Genomic DNA, 19,826 nt, shown 5'->3' with positions numbered 1-19,826 from the left:
ATGAACAGCATCTGAGGACCTGCCATCTGAACTAAATTTACTTAATCCAAAAAATCATTTTACTTTCTCTAGGAAGTTGCAACTGTTGGACACCAAATTTATACTCCCCCCCAAAAAAAAAAAAAAATTCTCTCACTGTTTGGATCATACATTTGGAAGAACCTAGTTTGGCAGACACCTGATGCTACTTTGCAGTTAACTGACATGTCTAAATAGACAAAAAAATTAACATTTACTTTGTGTTTACCAGCAAACACCCAGATGTCAGAACACTGGAAATGCAGTTGGTTTTTAAGTGGCAACAATAAAGATGTCACTAACAGATCACACTTGACATGACAAAACACTACCAAAGTGAAAGAATTTTTTTTTAAAAAAGCAAATTTTAACATGAGAGAATAAAGTTGTGAGAAGAAATCATTAGATGTCAATAGATGTAACAGTTATCTTTACATTTCGAGCTTGAAAAAATTCACACACAACTATAGTTAGAAGTTTGGAATTTAGAACAGATGATAAAATCTGAATTTTAGACTTCACATCTAAAACCCAAAAGCCAGCTGTTTGTTCCCCAGTAGACCATTTATAGAGAAGTAAATTAAACCATTTAGTCAGACACGTGTGCCATGGACAAATGAGAAAAAGAAAGATTTAAGAAGGCTGCTCTCCAACTGGTCATTGGAAAATTTGGAAATCCCAACCCACCCCTTAGAAAATGCAAACTTGGATTTTTTTAAATTTAATGTGCATGCTCATTTATTTTCCCTTTTCATGTAAGTGATATAATGCTTAAAATATCAAAACATAAAGAAACAGTCCCAGAAAATACTTGCTTCCCAATATCCTAAAATTTTCCAAAAGCCCTTCTAATAAATCGTAAAATGAAGGTCACAGCCAGGCTAAGTATGATCTTGGTTGAAGATGTGCGACAAAAGTATGTATCAGGAGTATGGCAATAATTACTCATCTTCTCACTAAAGCTATCATGTTACTTGTAGTCTTTATCACGGCTTCATAAAAACCAGAAAAGCATCAAAGAATGTACAAAGTTGAACACATCAGTACAATATCATACAAACTTGAAACTGTTAGGCCGTGGTACAATTAGTCCTTCAAGAGCCAAGTCAAGGCTCTAAAAATAATCTTCAAATAAATCTAAGTCCAAAAAAAAATTTTTTTTCCCTACTCTCTGTATGTGCAATTTTCATCATAATATAATGTCATCCCCCAATGTCTGCTTACTTGTTCTAAGAACCCAAGTTCAGAGTCAACCTTTCAGACATACCACAAAGAAACTGATAGTATAAAAGACAGAAATGAAGAAACATTCAAGGAGAGAGATTTCTTCAAAACCTTGTTATGGAAAATTCACAATCTTTAGTTTTGAATCCATGCTTTTATTCAAATGTATTCATAGGTTAGAATATAATGGGAAGAAAAATACTCAAAGCAAAAATGTGAATGAGATGAAGCCAACTTACACTGTAAATAATAAGGAAATAGATTGTATCTTTTGGATCCCCATTTCTCTAAAACTCATATTAGTGAACTTGGTTCAATCACTTCTTCTAGAAAGAAAAAAAAGAAACTTACCTGATCTGGAGTTGGTGTCACCTCAAAGGCTGAGAGTACAGGGCGTTCCTTTATAATCACATCTTGTATTGTCATTCTGCCCCCTGCCCCCTTTAGAAGAAATTGAGCATCTTGAAGGCAGTAATCACTATTAGAAATTAATGCCTGGTACATATATTAATGAATCTACGATCTGCTCACTGGGGGATGACCTGGTGCAGAGAAATTTTCCCATGTTAAAAGAAATAATTCTCTAATGCTAAGGCAATTTTCCAAGTAAGATTAATGACAATTTTTATACTGAACTAAGTTATAATAAAAACCTTAATTTATGAGAAGAATTGAATCAGACTTAGATAATTTAATTTTTAGCAAACTTAACTTTGAACCTTATTTTAATTCAACTCATTTATTATTTTTCCTAATACATATTGTACAGTGTCCAAGAATTCCTTCTCAATGACTAAATCTTACAGTGTTTCAGTGTGACAAATTTAAATCTTGAACTGTGGCAAACAATTTTACACAAGAAGACTAGGCTGAATGCATAGGTACCCCAAGGAAACTGGTATCCTTCCCATTTTTCTGACAGCTTACTATTATTGATTTTCTGCCCTAAATGATAATGCATGTCTGAGTGTTCCTGTAGGTTCCACATAGAAATGGTTGGTCAATCTTTTGCTTCTACTGGCTTCTTCGTTCACAAAAAGAATCTTTAAACAAAAACTATAATAAAGAGTCACAGCAAAGGGGGAAAAAAAGCTTTATTACAGTAATCAAGATGGTATGATGTTGATTTAAGAACAGACATATAGATGGAATACAATAAGGTCCAGAAATAGACCTAAACATATATAAGTTCAACTGAAGTGCCACTGAAATTCAAGAAGGAATATAAAATTTTTCCAACAAATGGTGCTGATTTTCATTTTTTTAAAAGGACCCTCATCTTACACAGTATACAAAAATTAACTCAAAGTGGATCTAACACCTGAGAGCCAAAACTATAAAACTTCTAGAAGAAAATCTTTATACCCTCGAATCCATCAAAGATTTCCTAGTTAGGACACAAAAGTATGCTCCACTAAAGAAAAAAAAATTGATAAACTAGGTTACATCAAAATTAAACCTTCTTTTCAAAAGACACGGCTAAGAGAAAATAAGACAAACCACAGACTGGGAAAAAAATATTTGCAAGATACCTATCTAATGAAGGACTATATCCAAGCATACAAAGAACTTTTTCAACTCAGTAATAAGAATAACAACAAAAGATAACATGGGCAAGAGGTTTGAATAGACACTTCAAAAAAGAGATATAAGAATAGAAAGTAAGCACAGGAAAAGATGTACATCATTGACCATCATCAAACAATGAGATACCACCGCATACCTACTAGAAACACCTTGTGATGATAAAAATGTGGAACAACTGAAACAATGTGTTGCAGGTGAGGCGTAAAATGGTGCAGTTGCTAAGGGAAAGCTTGGCAGTTTCTTAAAAACTTAAACATACCCCAGCCACATGTCCCAGGAATTCCAATTCTAGGTATTTATTCAAGATAAATGAAAACACATTATCTATTAAAAAAAAGATCCACAGGTGAATGTTTAGAGCAGCTTTATTTGTAATAGCCCCAAAATGGAAACAATCCAAACATCCATCAAGTGGTGAATGGATAAACTGTGGTACATGCATGAAGTGGAATACTACGTGGCAAAAAACAAGAATCAACTACTTACACAAAATGGATGAATCTCAAAAGCATTATGTTTAAAAACGCAGATGCAAAAGGATAAACATCATATTGGTCCCGTTTATATGACATTCTGGAAAAGGCAAGACTACAAGGACAGAAATCGGATGAGTGATTGGGAGGGGCTAGGGTTGGGGGAGACAGGACTGACTGCAAAGAGGCAGGAGGGAAACTTCTTTCAGGTGATGAGAATGTTCTCTCACTTGACTGTGGTTGTGGTTATAGGACTACATGAATTGGCCAAAATTCCTTTAAAAAGGGTAAACTTTACCACAGGCGATTTATACCTCAATAAACCTGACTTTAAAAGGAAAAGGAAAAAAAGAAAAGCTCTTTCAATCTAAAGCACACATCAGGCACTGTTAATTATTTCCTTCTTGTTATGCCAAAATTAAGCCTCCCCTTCAATTCTACAGCGTAAGTGTAAGGGCGGAGTAGTGAGAGAGAGTGGAAGCAACCTGGCATTAAATGGCAGAGGAAAAATACAGTGGACAGAAAGAAGGCAAAGAGGCCAAAATCTTTATAAAGGAATTTTGCCAGGGGAAATCTAGAGGAAAGAACATGGCAACCATTTAATTTTAATTTCAAGGAATTAATCTTACATTTGCACCCCAGTCCAGGATGGCATAATTTTCTTTTTTAATAGCCACACCCACAGCATATGGGAGTTGCCAGGCTGGGGATTGAATCCGAGCTACAGCTACAACCTATGCCACAGCTGCAACAATGCAGGATCCTTTAACCCACTGTGCTGGGCCAGGGATCAAACTCGCACCTCTGCAGGGACCCAAGCTGCTACAGTTGGATTCTTAACCCACTGAGCCCCAGCAGGAACTCTTGGCATAATTTTCAACTACAAAAAAACTGGAGACAGCTAGCATCCATTAGCAAGAAGACGGCTTAACTACATAATAGATACCAAAGAGTATAATTCTATGCAGGGGTTAAAAGGACTGCAGTAGCACTAAGGCTCTCCATAAAAACACTGAGGATATTCACAGTATTTTGATGAAAAAAGATTTTAAGTCACAAAATGGCACACAGAGTGATCCCATTATAAAAATACAAAACCTATGTTTACATAGGTGAAGGGTCTGGAAGAGGTTTGCTGGCTGTTAACAGTGCTGACACCTGGAAAGGTCAAGAAAGGTGTGGTTGCAGGATGCTCTGCATTAGGTGGGGGGAATACAGTTTTTAATTTTGCACAGTTCTCCACTTTCTTCAACAGTAGAAATATTACTTTTGTAATAAAAGTGAGTGACAACAAAAGTTAAGGGGAAGCATCCATAAACAATAGTAAAGAGCTGCCCTGCTTAAGGAGGTGCATGCAGGATGGAAAAATTTCAGATACCATACTGCCATCTTCTGGAACAAACGAGAATCTACTGGAGCAAGAAAGGAGAAGTAAAAGCCATTCTAAGGCAAAATGTCACCACTAACTGCTGTAAAAAAGATAAGGCAAGTTTCTGATTTAACCATGAATGAAAAGAAACAGTTAAAAACAAGCAAGCAGGATGAAATACAGAAATCATTAACTTTTTACAAATTTTTTACAAATTTTATGATACAAATGAATATCCTCAGTGGATAACATTACCTCCAAGTTGTTTCGGTTTCTCAGATTTGTTCCTTTTAGGAAAACAGCCTATTTCTTATTTACAGATATCAACAATATTCACAGCGAAATACTTTGAAACAAATAGAACTTGTGAAGTGTTCATATTTTTACCTGTAGGTGCTAGAAAATGAGAACAATTTCACAATTTGAAAAAGTCGAGCCAAAAAAACCAAAATCACAAGCAAAAAAACCCCCCAAGGACCAAAATGTTTCCTTCATCCTCGTTAGCACTTTTTGAGAACTAAAACACACAAAATTCTGAAAATTCAAATACAATTGTAAAAAGGGGAGAAAATAATTTAAGTCTTCCTATTAAACAAAGGAGAACAAAAAAAAGTTTGAAAACAAAACCTTCTAACATTGCATGTTTCTGTAAGTTTTTTTTTCCTTTTTAAATTTCCAAAACCAAAGAGCTCCGTAAGAATTTTTTTTTTTTTTTTTTTTTTTGGTTTTTTAGTGGTAGACATTGGTCAACTATAACAAACTATAAATGGGGCGGGGGCAGTCCATAAATAATTTTACGTGGAAACATAAAAGAATTTTTGAAACAATCCACCCTTTCGCAGAAGAAATTGGGGATCACTTTGAGTGTTAATGTAAAATACATTAGTCCTTAGCAGCAGGAGTTCCAGACCTATTGGTGCCAAGAAGGTAACAAATAGTCTCTCTCCAAGGCGGGGGAAATGGACGCTCAGCGGGAGCTTTCTTCCCTGTTGTGTTATTTATAGAGAGCTCTATTTGTTAACATGTTTCTGCTATCATGGAGAGGGAGAGTTTAATGATTTAAAGGATTTCAAAGACAATTGTTTAATGATACCGTGATTTATGTGCGGTCACAAATTCCAGATAGATAGCCATTTAGATTTTCAAACTCTGGTCCCCCAAACAGGGATAGGATATATTGCTGAAGCTTAACTGAAAAACCAAAACAAGGCATAGTACTTGGCATCGTGAAATTAAAAAGTTAGAAAGGCTGGACAATGCCATGTTAAAAAAGAAATCAGCGGCCTCCCACTGTGCTTCATGTTAGTAAACCAATTTTCTAGGGCTCTTTAAGTGAGTTTCTGGATTCAAAAAAAATTTTTTTTCCTTTTTCTTAATGGAGACCCATGATCCTAAATTACCTATGACTGATTTGAATAATCTGGGACATGAGTCTTCAACCGGGCTGTTGATATTTTCACCAAAAATCAATCCTCTACTTCCTATCTCGCAAAATATACAAGAATCTTGAAGGTCAAAATGCTTTCATATTATTTATAAATTATATATTCATTCTGCAAAATGGATTTGCAATATTCTGGTTATTGGCAGAATTTTCCAAAAATCCCATGTTGCAGATTTGATTTTAATCTATTAAAATTTTTATTTCAGACAGATAAACCAAGTTGTTAAAGTTTCTCTTTAGCTCAAAAAGGGAAAAACAAGTTTCATCGTTTCCATCTCTCCTAGTTGTTAAAATTTTTGACCAGTTTTTAGTGGGAATGTTGTAAAATAAAAATACATCTCCCTCCCTTTTCTTTAACAATTGTCAACTGTGTATTACCCTCAATTTTCATAGTTACATTAATTCTATCAATTTGTTTCAAAAACAAACACTCTCCTCATCCAGATATAACAAGTCAAATCTAAAAGATGATTTTTTACAACAGAAACTCTAAACCTCCAGCGGTAAATATGTATTAACATGAAATAGAACATAAGAGACACATTGCTGGTTCTGAAAACAATCCTTAACAGAAATATCAATAAAGCATTTACCATTTGGGGGTTGAACATATGGATCGAAACCGCACCACAACACCAACCTGAGCTGCGGCAGTGACAACGCTGGGTCCCCCTTAACCTGATGAGCCACCAGGGAACTCCTAGAATGGTTCCTTTTTGAATGATGAAAAAACTCACTTATTTCTACTTAAAAGTAGGTTCAACTCAAATGATTTATTTGAAACTTTTAAAACACTGAGGTTGAACAAAGAATGGGAATTGGAATGAAAGAATCTTTCAGGCATGGATGGTTGGTTACCTTCCCTCTCCCTCTCGCCAAACGTTCTGTTCTGCAGGAAATGTCAGTTACTGCTTCCGGTCTCCTATTGGTCCGATTCTCTCAAAGTCGCTTGGAGAGCTTTCTCTCCCTTCTGGTGGAGAAAGGTTCTTCTTTTGTAGCCTTTTGACTGGGTGGTGTTTTTAGTATCTGCAAGTGTGGATGTACAAAAGCTCTTCCTCCTCCTCCCAGGCAAACTGGCAGGAGAAGCAGCAGCAGCAGCAGCAAAGCCCTCGCGGTTCTCTTGGCCTGATGTGGTGGGAAGCTCGCAAGGGTTCTGCCTGGAGGACAGGCTCTCAAACCCTAGGCTGTCAAACGTACCTATTGTTCTCCTCTTGCTTCTCTGGGAGGTGCAGGAAGCCGGAGGCGCTGGAAGTGAAATCCACACAAGCCCTTCGCTTTCCAAACCTTTTTGTAGCCTTGTGCTGCGTCTTACTTTTGTTTCACTCTTTGTTCTCTGGAAGGTTTGCTCAATGGCGTCGGATAAATCTTTATATAGTTCAGAATTTTCTAAACTAATGCCCACAGAGCTGCTCACACCAGAGGAAGCTTTGGGATTTCTCATTTTTTCCGGGTATGAATACTGCCCATCAGAACAACCCACGGTGGATCTTCTATGTTTCCTTTCTCTGTAACCCACACCTTTACTACATTCAGTGAAGCTTCCTCCCCCATCCGCACCTGGAGTTGTACTTTCTTTTATGTTGTCAATTAAGAGATCTTCTGAATAATCACATTCTTTCTGTGAGTCAGGCATTAAACACTTGATCTGCAGTTTTCCTTCTGGAATGCCTGAGAAACTATCCTGTTTTTCACACTTGCTGTTTATATCCTCTGAAATTTTAAAGATCTGAAAGAGGTTTTCCACATTTTGACCAGCAGTAGAAAGTTCTTGAGACTGTAGGGTAAAATCAAGTTTTGGAATATCTGAAACAATGGGGGGCGTTTCAGTCACAGAAGCACAGGAAATATGTCTGTTTTTACTCTCAGTCTCACTTTTTAGTTCGTTTTCACTTTCTAATTTAATTGCTGCTTTTGGAATACTTCTGTTTTCATCAATTTCTATAACATTTGTACTTGAATCTTGATCAAAAGGAGCATTAATAAGAGATGAGGAACATTTCATGTAAGAGCAGCAGAATTCAGACCCATTGTATTTATTAAAGCCATGAATCAGCTGCAAATCTTCTGGATTCTGAGGCAAAAGATTCTTCCCCTTAGGAAGCTTGACTTCTTCAAGTTCACCATTTGAATTGAAATCATCTACAGGCACGTAAATAATTTAAAATCTAATTAAAAGTAACAATGGAAATAAACTTTCACAAAATCAAACGTGCCAAATTATATTCTGTGCTTTAAGCTTTCAAAAGGTCACAAGACCTACAAATGCGACACTGTACTTGTCCCCATCTGTCATCGTTCTTTCTCTTTTAGTGCTTCCTCATCCCACAGGTTAAGGGAATATGTACTTAATGCAGGGATTAATAAAGCACATACTTCGAGACCAAGAAAATGAGAACTGTATCTGAAATTGCTTCCTCTGTTCTAATGTGCTTCCCATACTACAAGGCCAGTGAGCATGAGGCAGACACATCTCTCATTTCCCTAAAAATGAATTACTGAAAATGGGCAACATCATGCATCTGAAACTTTTCGATCAATGAATGTTTCCCTGAAAGGGAAGAGAAAAAACTTGGAATTCTGGGGGATCTGAGGACACAGTTAAAGGGTACTTCAGAAGAGACTCAGGTCTTAAGCTTTGTATTCCAAAATTAACATAAACCGCATACTCTCAAATAGAGCCGTTTGTTTCAATATTCTAGAAATCTCCCCCCTCCACATCAGTCTCTGACTATAATTCACCCTCGGGGAAGGCACGCCCTGTGGAGCCTGTCATGTGTTTCTGGCACACTGTGTCACATCACAGGAGAAAAAAACACCATCGAGGTTTTTAAGTCATGTAACACACAGCCTAAGTGAATCCAGGCTTGTGAGCTCTATCTCAGTATGATGAGAAGCCATCTCTCTGGTTAGTTCAAATAATAATTTTGAATTGGCCAATCAAATGAGTATAAAAAATGTTTTAAACAAAACCCAGACTGAAAGATAAAACAGACGCTGAGCCACAAATCTATAAAACAATGTTTCAGTGTGAAAAGGTATATGTACATCCATGATTTGGGCACTTAAAGTCATTGTCACGTATGGCTAGAGAGTAACATAAGGTAGGGGGCCTCTGGGTGCCAACCAACCAGTATGTCAGTTGGGCTCTTTATACAACTTTAAAAATGGATGTTTGTCTATTTTTCATGAAATCAACATACTAGTAAAGGAAAGTAGGAGAGAGGGATGGAGAAGGAAGAGAGAGGGATGGAGAAGAAGGAAGGAAGAGAGAGGGAAGGAGAGAACTGCTTTAAACCCTTGGAGCCAATGAAACCATTGGTTATAGAAAAAAAAAAGTGCTTCAGATATTTTTAAAAAGAAATCCTCTAATACGATGCAAGATGAAAAATATACACTAACAATCATTGTTCAAATGTCTGGGAAAAAAAGATCTGTTAGGAACTGGGCATGGATATAATGCAAAGTCTTAGCTTCCAGTCTGAAGGGAATGGCAAGGGAGGTGGACAGATGACTATAAACCAGGTAGTAAAGGTGTGAAGTGAACAAAGTTTTCCTGGAAAGGCAGCCAGCACCACTAAATCACTAAATCGTAAAGGAGAGCAGCATCAGGCCAGATTAAAAAGAGGCGGGGTGGCTGAGGCCCTTGTCCTTTGATGCAGATGCAGCAAGCATATAAGGAGGCAGGGTCAGGAAAGGACTGCCCCTGCTGGTGTCAGAGCCAGAGAAGCGTGTGGATGTGGGGTGTAGTGTGTTTGTCTAAACTTTGGGGCTTTCCTGAAGTTAGGAAGTAGGCAGAAGCCAAGAGTCTATAATGGCATGTACCATATTCATCCTTAAATCTATTATAAATCCTACACAGTGTGTAGCAAATGGAACACAGGCTCTATCTATCTGATGACAGACTTATCTTAAAAATAATTCCACACAAAATTCACACACCAAACTTGAACATAACTCAATCTTTTCAGCATGATTTAGTCAATTTAAACTCAAACATGACCAATCAGATGCAACTCCAATCCAATTTTTATCTAATCAGGCTAGCAACAGACTTAATCTTCCTTTTAAACAAAATTTTCAAAGCAATCAAGTTCAATTTCTAAATGTTATTTCTAGAAGAGGCTTAGCAGTGCCAAAACATTGCAGGGCAAGTCTTTAAAAACATTTTTGTTTTTATTCTTAACTCACAGAAGAGGTATCTATTACTGAGCCATCACCTTATTTATTACTAGTGATGGACTACACCACCAAACAGAATTCATTTTTCCTTTACCCAAACACTTTAAAAAGTAGAACAAAACAGGACAAAAGGAAATTCTTTCCCCTATTATCATATGCACTATTTTGTGTCTGAGTTTTTCTGGGAAGAGGATCCATCAGATTCTGAACAGGTGACCAAAACGTTACAAACTACTGCTTCTTCAATCTAAAATTCTCCTGCTAATAGGAGAAAAAAGGTGCTGTTTTTAAATTTATGTACTCTTTATACAGTGAGTGAGACAAAGGGAAAAGAAGAGTGAAATGGTAACAAAGTGGGAGGAGAGAAGATATAACATCCACGACAGGAAAAGGACAGGCTACCTGAGCACATCCTTGGGACGCCTGGAACAGACGGTGTCATCTCAGAGACCTCGGGAAGCTCAGGAATAGGACTCAGGAGCGGCTTCTTAGAAGCAATGTCTCTTTCCCCATATAAAGACTTTGCAACACTTTTCTTCTTTCCCTTGGCTTTCTTCTTTCTGCAACCTTTCAAAACCTGAGAAAATATATTAGAACACTGGAGCTGAGAAAGATGTCGCACCACGTACAGTTCTGACCCTTGAACCAACTTTTACCAAAAACCTGAAGACTAGCTACTCCACTTAAAATTTCAGAAAAGTGAATCAGGGGGAAGGTAGCTTATGCAAAGTAAAATGTGAAACAGAACTCAATTCTATTTCCGAGTTTCCACAAAGCATTTGCCAAAATAAATCCTAAGTAAAAAATAGATTAGATGCTATAGAATTGGACAGACTTAAGACATGAGGTTATTTGTAACTAGGATGTGGTCAGGATGACTCAGGACTAACCTGGAGTGAGTTATCTACTGGAAACTATGGGAGACTTTTCTGTTCACAGCTCTGGATGAAGAAACAACAGGTGTGTACATAAAATTTGAAGATAACACACAGCTGCTTCAAACAGATGATCTCATCAATATTCAAATGCATAGGTCAAAGTAAGATGGATTTCAACAAGCACAAGTAAAAGATGAGGGACAAAGGTTTGGTCATAATTGATGGAAAATGTGGGTTTCTCTAAAAATTAAAACTGCTTTAATAACATTTGGAATGCAGTATTAAATTCAATTCTGACTGCATATCAATAATTGAGCACTAACTACTGTTCTATATTAAAAAAAGGTTTCATATGGAAAAGACTTGAAATAATAGATTGTTCCGAGCAAAAAAGAATGAAATATATTCAATGTGATAATATTGGAAAGAACCAGATTTGAGGTCAACATTAGGATCCCACTAAAAATGAAACCTTCTGGAAGATGGCATACATTCACATAATAATTGAGAAACTGCAATGAACAGCTAACAATTTGCAAGGACAGACTCTACACAGACTGGGAAGATGGGGAAGCTGGCCCAGGGGAGATTTTCAAGATAGGCTCCACAGGACATAGAACGGCTAAGCCAAATCTTAAGTGAGAACTGTTCTGGTTGATGGTGGGAGTGGCACAGCAGGGCTTTTCCAAGAAAGAAGAGAAGGGCATATGGAACGGGTCTAAGTGAGGCAGCACAGAGCAGAGGAAGAGCTGCAATTAGCTGTAGGTGGCTGATGGATCCCCGGAGAAGTGGCAGAAGAGGCCAATGAAGCCAGGAGGGCTGTTCTACATGATGAGCGCTCACTGCATGGTGATTCGGGGAGTGGCAACATCTGAGTTTACATTTAAGGAAGATCATCTGGTTGACAGAGGAGAAACTAAGGGTGTAAAAGAGTAGAAGCCACTCAAGAGTACAGAAATGGCACAGAACTGTAAGATCCCTGAGATAGCTATAGATACCCTGGAAAACTGAAGCAGGAAAAAACATTCCACGGAAAAATAATTTTAGCACTGTACAAGATAAATGTTCCTCTGGGTGATTTACAATACACATTTAACGTCAAATTCTCTAGGAAGTCCTCAGTATAAATAACCTCTAAATACATTAGAAAAATGCTGGGTTAAATATTTTTCCACGAAACATTTTTTTTCACGGAACTTCTGTTGACTTTCCATGGGAAAATAATAGCTTGGTCAATGGACGTGGAAGCAAAGAGAAAAATCTTCCTTTGGGCTCCATAGATGAACTGCAAAAGAGAAATATTTGGCTTCCTGTCAACCACCTTTGGTTCAAATTCTGATTCTGCCACTTAACTGCTTTGCAATCTTAGGCAAGTCACTTCACCTCTCTGAACCCCATTCCTCCCATATGTAAATTGGGAACCACTAGAGCACACACCACAGAAAGCTGTGGCATCAAATATATTAACATACGTTGAGTACGGCTGGACCCAGAGTAAGGGGTATGTGTCTTTTTCCTTTAAATTCCTTTAAATTAGTTAACATGGGGAAAACATTTTTAATATTAATTTATGCTCTTAGTATTACGGTGTGACCTAGGCCCTACTAGGTCAGCTAATATACTACGGTCAACATCATCAGGTTATAACCTCCAGAACAGTTTCTGATTCATAGATAAGGTAAACCCCTTTCAGCAGGATTTTGGACAGTTTATATAAACCGTCTCCAGCATCTGCAATAGTGCCTAGCATTTAGCACCTTCTCAACAAACAAAAGTAAGTGAATGAATGTGAAAGAAAAAGTACAGTTAAATGTCATAAAACTTGCTAAACATGATGAAAGACCAACAATGCTTTTTTATGGTCGTGAGCCAGCAGAAGTATATCACCGGAAAAGACAAGATGGAAGATGAAAGTGCCTCTGGTCTCTTGTGAAAATACAGCTAGCAACACTTATCTTATCCATGAGGTTTCATCTGCAAAGGCTAGAATTGCATCAAAATTTGAATTTACTCCAACACAAAAAGCCTTGCTTAAACTGCAATAAACAAGCCCCGTGTGATTGGAATCCTCTGGAAGCCATGTGATCTGGAAACGATGAGACTGGTTTATGACCTGGAGCAGACAAAGGACAACTGAAGATTTTACCTGGCAAGGGATATGATCTGCTCCCAAATCACCCCTATTTCTTCTCATGCAGTGAAGGTCAGGACCGACAGAACGAAATGCTTCCCTCTTGTTTTATCTGCACAATTAAGTCTTACTTCAATTGTTTTCTAAGAGTAGTTTTACAATTATTTTTTAAAAACCCATGTACATGGTAACACATCAAATTGAATAGGAAAGCTTCTGATGAAAAGCAAACATTTCCCTGTGCCTGCCATTTACTTATTTATTGGGCCATTTTTAGTTCTTGTGCAGCTGGCTCCATCTCTCTAAATAAGGGGCTCCGATTGCTGGATTTATAATTTTTTTTCCCTGGGGGTCATGCTCACAGCATGTAGAAGTTCCTAGGCCAGGGACTGAACTGGCGCCATAGCAGTGACAACACTGGATCCTTAACCACTAGGGCACTAGGGAACTCCGTACATTTTTTTTTGTTGTTGTTTTGTTTCATTTAAAAAAATTTTTTTTAAAGTTTTTAGAATGGAAAATTTCAAATATCCAAAAAGTGGGGAGAACCCCATGTACCCATCAACTAGCTCCTACACTTACTAACACATAGAAAATATGACTCATTTATAACCCCCTTCCCTCAGATTATTTCAAAGCAAATCCCAGACATGACATCATTTCATCTGAAAATCCTACAGTATCTCTAAGAGATAAGAGATCCTTTTTTGTCTCCCAATGAAACATTTTATTACCTGGCATTGTATTTTACTGATTTTTTTTCTTCTCTTTTACAATGGAGTTTCTTGGTTTTTTTTTTTTTTTTTCCTAGTTTTTGAAATATAATTGGTATATAACATCATGTAAGTTTAAGGTATAGAACATAAATGATTTGATATATTTATACACTGCAGTCACTTTTTTTTTTTTTTTTTTTTTATACCCATGACAAATAGTACTCAGCAACAAAAGGAACTAACCATTAATACACACAAATCTGTACAAATCTCCAGGGAATTATGCTGAGTCAAAAAAGCCAGTCTCAAAAGCTTGCACTGTGTGATTCCATTTACATGACATTCTTGAAATGAAAAAAGGAAAGAAATAGAGAACAGATTAGTGGTTGCCAGCGGTTAAGGTGGGGCTGGGAATGGGAGTGGGAGGTGGATGTGGCTACAAATGGGAAGAGCCCTGTGTGGTGATGAAACGTCCTGCATCTTGACAGTTATTTTGATACTCTACTCATGATATCTTACAACGGTTTTGCAAGATGTCACCACTGCGGAGGACTGGGCAAAAGGCCACTGGGATTCTTCTTACAACAGCATGCATCTCTAAAATGATCTCAAAAATTCAGATGCAAAAAACCGTAACAATAGCAATTTCCCCGATTTCCTCAGAGTTCACATTTGTCTAATTGGTCCTAATTGTCTTTTTATAAGTGTTCAAATCAGAATCCCAACAAGGTCCACACATTCTATTTGGCTGATGGATTTCCTTTGATCTGTTTTTCTGCCCTGCCATATATTTGGTGAATGTATTGAGGCATTTATCCCATAGAATCCACCAAACTTTGGAGTTAGGTGACTGCAATCACGTGTCTTAAGTTCCTCCACCCCCGCCCCGGGTACTTCCTATCACCTGGTCATTAGATACAGGCTTGGTTAGACTCAGCTTTGATCTTTCAGAAAGAGCATTTCCTGGGAGGTTGTGGATGTCCCCACTGCACCAGGAGACCCACATCCTCTCCTTGCGCGACATGACGTACAACTGCCGGACTTGGCTATTCTGATGGATCCATCCATGACCTTTGGCTTCCCCATCAGCTTTCTACCTCACAGCCAAGTTTTTGCGAACCAGGTCTTTTCTGATTAGTAGAAATTCTGCTATAAAGAACTTTCCTTTACCAATTATTTGTTGACCTGAAACAGAGCCCAAACATTTCTAGATTGAAAAACAAAAAGTTGATGCCCTAGACAGCTTCTAAAGTGGCCTTTAAATTTTGTCGTTGTTTTTTTAATTACAATGAAGTGGATTTTTTGTATTTGTGTTTTATTTCATTCCAATCATTCTGAGGGTCCCATGGCCTCACTTTTGGTCAGTGGAAGCCTCGTCCTGGGAAATGGTTTTGTGTCCTTTAACACGGCCCCAGTAGATCCTCAGGCTGCCCTGTCTGCACCCTGGTTCAGACCTGGGCTCGTTTTCTACATGTGCTGTTGTCAGTCTGAAAGCAGCCATTTCACTAAGGTAATGCTGGTCCCTCTGAGCCGAAATAGTGGAGAGAGGCAGGCAATCTATGTAGGAAGGCTGCTGGGTGCTTCTGCGCCTTATCAGCAGACAGAGCTGGAAAATTATTTTAAGTGGGAAAATCATGTATGTTCATGGTACTTCCAACTTAAGAGTTTTGAATTTGATTTCAAAGCTTATTTTCTTTCTCTAGTGAAGAAGCTTGATTCCTAATGATAGTAAAAAAAAAAAGAAGAAAAAAGAAAAAACCCTGCTTATCTGCTTCGTTCTAGACTGAATTCTTCTATCAGTGAGTGCTTCATATGGATGTACAGTTATTTTTGTCCTGAGGATACATCCCATTTGGATTTCTCAAATTTCTGATTTGCAAAACTCTTTATTAGGTTGAGCCACCAACATGAGATATGATTTGAAAAATTCGCTTCATTTTGTTTCCACTTTTTAAAGACTGAGCTATAATTGTTTCATAGTCATGTAGACTGTTTACACAGTTCAAAGTCAAAAGTGAAAATCACATTCAAGGAAATCTTTCATTTCTTTCTATTCCCTCCTCTGTTTCTTCTCCCTACAGGTAACCAATTCTGATTTGTCTTTGGCCTATTCTCCCACCTTTTTTTTGGGGGGGGGGTTGTTCAAGATTTTATATGTGTGTATACTTACATATATACCTATATATTATGTTCCCTACTTTCTTAGATAAAAGGTAATATATTAGTTTTACGTATTAGCTGCCCTAACAAAATACCACAGACTCAATAAAGTATAAACAATATATTTTTCTCACAATTCTAGAGACAGTAAGTCCAAGATCAATGCGCTGATAGGGTTGGTTTCCTCTGAGGCCTCTCCCGTTGGCACACAGATGGCCATTCTCCTGCTGCCTCTTCACACTGTTTTCTCCCCCTGCCCCTTTTGTGTCCAAATTTCCTCTTATAAGGAGACCAGTCAGGTTGGATTGGAGTTAGGAACCACCTACGGGCCTCATTGAACCGAATCACCTCTGACAAAGCCCTCTCTCTAAAAGAGCCACGTTCTCAGATACGGGGCTTCAAGATAGGAACTCTGAGGGAACACAATCCCCGCCCCCCGCCGCCGCTCCCCGCCCACAGGTAGCTTACTACATACATCACTTTACAACTTGCTTTTTTCACTTAACAGTAAATACACCCTGGCATCATTGGATAGCAGTATTTGGAATGTTTCATCACTGTTTCCTGTAGCTGCAAAACTTCTTTTGTGAACACACCAGTTTATTCAATCACTCTCATATTGATGGACATTTGGTTTGTTCAACTTTTGCCTTATGAAGCGTTGCAACAAATAACTTTGTACATACGTGTTTTGTGGGGTTTTTGCTGTTTTTAAATGGCTGCAGCCTATGGAAATTCCTGGGCCAGAGACTGAATTCCAGCTGCAACTGCACCGCAGCTGCAGCAACACCAGATCCTTTAACCCACTGCACCAGGCTGGGGATTGAACCCACACCTCTGCAGCAATCCGAGCCACTCTAGTCAGATTCTTACTGCACCACAGAGGGAACTGTGTTTTGGGTTTTTGTCATTGAATCGTGGTAGATTCTTAGAAATGGGATTGCTGAGTCAAAAGGTAAAGGAAAGTATTTGATTTGGCTTGGTATTGCCAAAATACCCTCCACAGAGACTAGCATTACCTGAAAATGTATAAGCAATCCTATCTAGCCTCAACAGGAGAGTCTGTTGTCAAACTTTTGGATTTTTCCTGAACAAAAACGGTAAGAAATATCTCAGTGCATGTTAGATTTGCAATTCTCTTATGATGATGAGCAAGTCTGAACATTTTTTCTATATGCTTAAAGGTCATTTCATTTTTGTGAACAAAAATTTCTTGGAGATTTTGATATAGGAATTGCAAATACTTTTTTCCAAGTTTGTCCTTTGCGTTTCAAGTTTTCTTATGGAGTTTCTTATGCACGTTACATGTTATCTGGGTCAAATGGGGTAAAATTTACCAATCTCTGGCCTCATGGCTTCTGGGATATGAGTCATATTTTGAAAACTTTCTCCATTTCTGGGTTTTAAAGGAATTCAGTCTTATGATTTCTAATGCTACTTCCAAGTTAGCAATTTTATTTACTTTCAAAATTTTTTCAGCTTTATTGAGGTATGATTGACAAACAAAAATTGTATTCATTTAGGTTTCACATGATTTAAGCTGCACAACATGGTGTTTTAATATATTTACCCATTATAAAATGATCACAATCGAATTAACACACACATCCATTACTTTACACAATGACCAGTTACTATTTGTATGTGTGTGTGTGTGTGTGTGTGTGTGATAAAAACACTCAAGATCTACTCTCTCAGCAAATTTCAAGCCTTCCATACAGTGTAATCTCTGCTGACTCTCTGCCATGAACCATGAGGCTATCTGCTCATTAAACTAAACCTTCCTTTTCCCTCTGTTACTTTTGCTTCTTTGACCGGTGACCTCTGAATTTACCTATTTCTTTTCACCAACTTAAAAAAAATAGATCTTGAATTCCTTATCTGCAAGATGATAATTATAAGCCACAGTGCTTACTATGACTAGGCATTGGTCTAAACACTTTACATACACTAAAATTCATTTAACCCTCACAGTAAGCTCATAAAATAAGTACTACCATTATTACTTGCATTTGAAAATGAAGAGAGGACCCAAGAATCCTGCCCACCATTTCACTGCTGGAAGTGGTTAAGCCAGTAGTTAAGCAGGCTGTCTGGCTTCAGAGCCTGAATTTTTTAAACCACCATACTGTTAGTGTGAAGACCCTTGCCTTCCACCTTCTGCTCTGAGCTACACCTAGACTGTTTGCACTATTAAAGCTTTACCGTTAGTTGAAAACAAATAGCATTTACATTATTGGGACCTTATAAACATGTTTTATTCCTCTGCCAAGGGTAGAACTCTTTCCTTCTCTTTCCTCTAGCGCCCCCTGTAGATAATTTGTACTAATATAAAGTATACTTTTCCTTACACTAAAGGAAGTCACACTCAAGTTTGCCTCATATTTGCTCCAAAGCCCCTGTACAGATTATTCTTCGGAATGGCATATCTAATTCTTTTCTTATATGGCACAACTTCCATCTGCTCAATCACAGGTCTTTGCTTTTCCTTCCAAAGACCTCCTCCCTGGAACACCCTTCTCTTGCTCAGATTTGGGCTGATGGCTCTTCTAGGCTGACTCAACAGCAATAAGCAGAGATTTCCTTTGCATTGCTCTCCATTATTAGACCCACTGTGTCCTCAATTCTCAAGCTTACTTGCTCATTTTGCTAGAGTAGCTCCTCCAGTGATATTTAAAAAATAACAAAAAAATTAAAAAACCAAATAACAAAAAACTTTCAGAGCCTTGAATGTTGTCTTTTCTTTCCTACTAATTGAGTTTGGCTGGGTATAGAATATCAGGCTGAAATTGTTTTCTTCAAAGCTTTAAATGTCCTGCTGACTATCTTTCAGTGTTCGGACTGCTGTTAAGCTTGATAGCACTCTGATTCTTGTTTCCTAGTAGGAAAAGCCCACTTTTCTCATATCTTTATTGTTCAATTTCATGTTAACAAGTCAAATTCCTGGTCTTTTTCCTTGGTACTAGGCGCTCAGTACGGTCTTTTAACTTGAAGACTCTATGCTTCAGTTCTGGGAAATCCTCTCCTTTTAATTTGATCATTTCTTCCATTCAATTTTCTTGTTCTTTCTGAGATTCTTATCAAGTCTCCTAGATTGGTCTTCCACGTCTCTTGCCCTACCTTAGCTTTCCTTCTCTTTATTCTCTAGTCTAACTTCCAAATTTTATATTTTGGCAAATGTTTCTTTCTCTGCTCCTTTTTCATAGGATCCCCTTCTTTGCTTTACACACATAATATTTTCTGAAATCTGAGCATATCAGACTACTTACTTTCATAAAGTGTCCTTCCATTTCTTGAATAATCAGTCTCTCTCTCTGGAGGTCAGTTTTTCAACTTGTATTTTGCAAAAGGTATTTCATGCTCTTGGTTCTAACTCAGTTGTCTGATTCTTAAGAAAATATTGGCTAAACTAGTAATGGGTTTCCTCTGCTTTCCAGCTCAGTCTTTTTCCTGCATGGAAATTCGAACCAGGCAAAGGGAAGGGCAGAATGGGGCATGTCAATCACGGGCTGTGCTTTAGGGCAAGAGCTGGATGTCAAGACTGTGGGACTTTCCAAATGCCAGAACGAGGACTTAAACCTAGATGACAACACTAGTCCTGAGCTTCATGGTGGGAGGGCTGGGTAGGGTGCCAAATGGCGCAAACT

At 37.8% G+C, this 19,826-nt stretch overlaps 1 protein-coding gene across 1 annotated transcript in view; it reads right to left on the bottom strand.

Annotated features, from left to right (window-relative positions):
• Window positions 2,323-19,826, bottom strand: part of CDCA2 (cell division cycle associated 2) — a 53,541-nt gene continuing 36,037 nt past the window's right edge. The window contains 3 exon segments of the mRNA XM_003132816.4: window positions 2,323-7,059; window positions 7,062-8,254; window positions 10,697-10,871. Coding sequence (XP_003132864.3) covers window positions 7,021-7,059; window positions 7,062-8,254; window positions 10,697-10,871 — 1,407 coding nt within the window. The 3' untranslated portion in view covers window positions 2,323-7,020.

Source organism: Sus scrofa, chromosome 14 (genome assembly GCF_000003025.6).
Source record: "Sus scrofa isolate TJ Tabasco breed Duroc chromosome 14, Sscrofa11.1, whole genome shotgun sequence".
NCBI classification, from domain to species: Eukaryota; Metazoa; Chordata; class Mammalia; order Artiodactyla; family Suidae; genus Sus; species Sus scrofa.
This window is presented reverse-complemented; position numbering and strand designations above follow the sequence as displayed.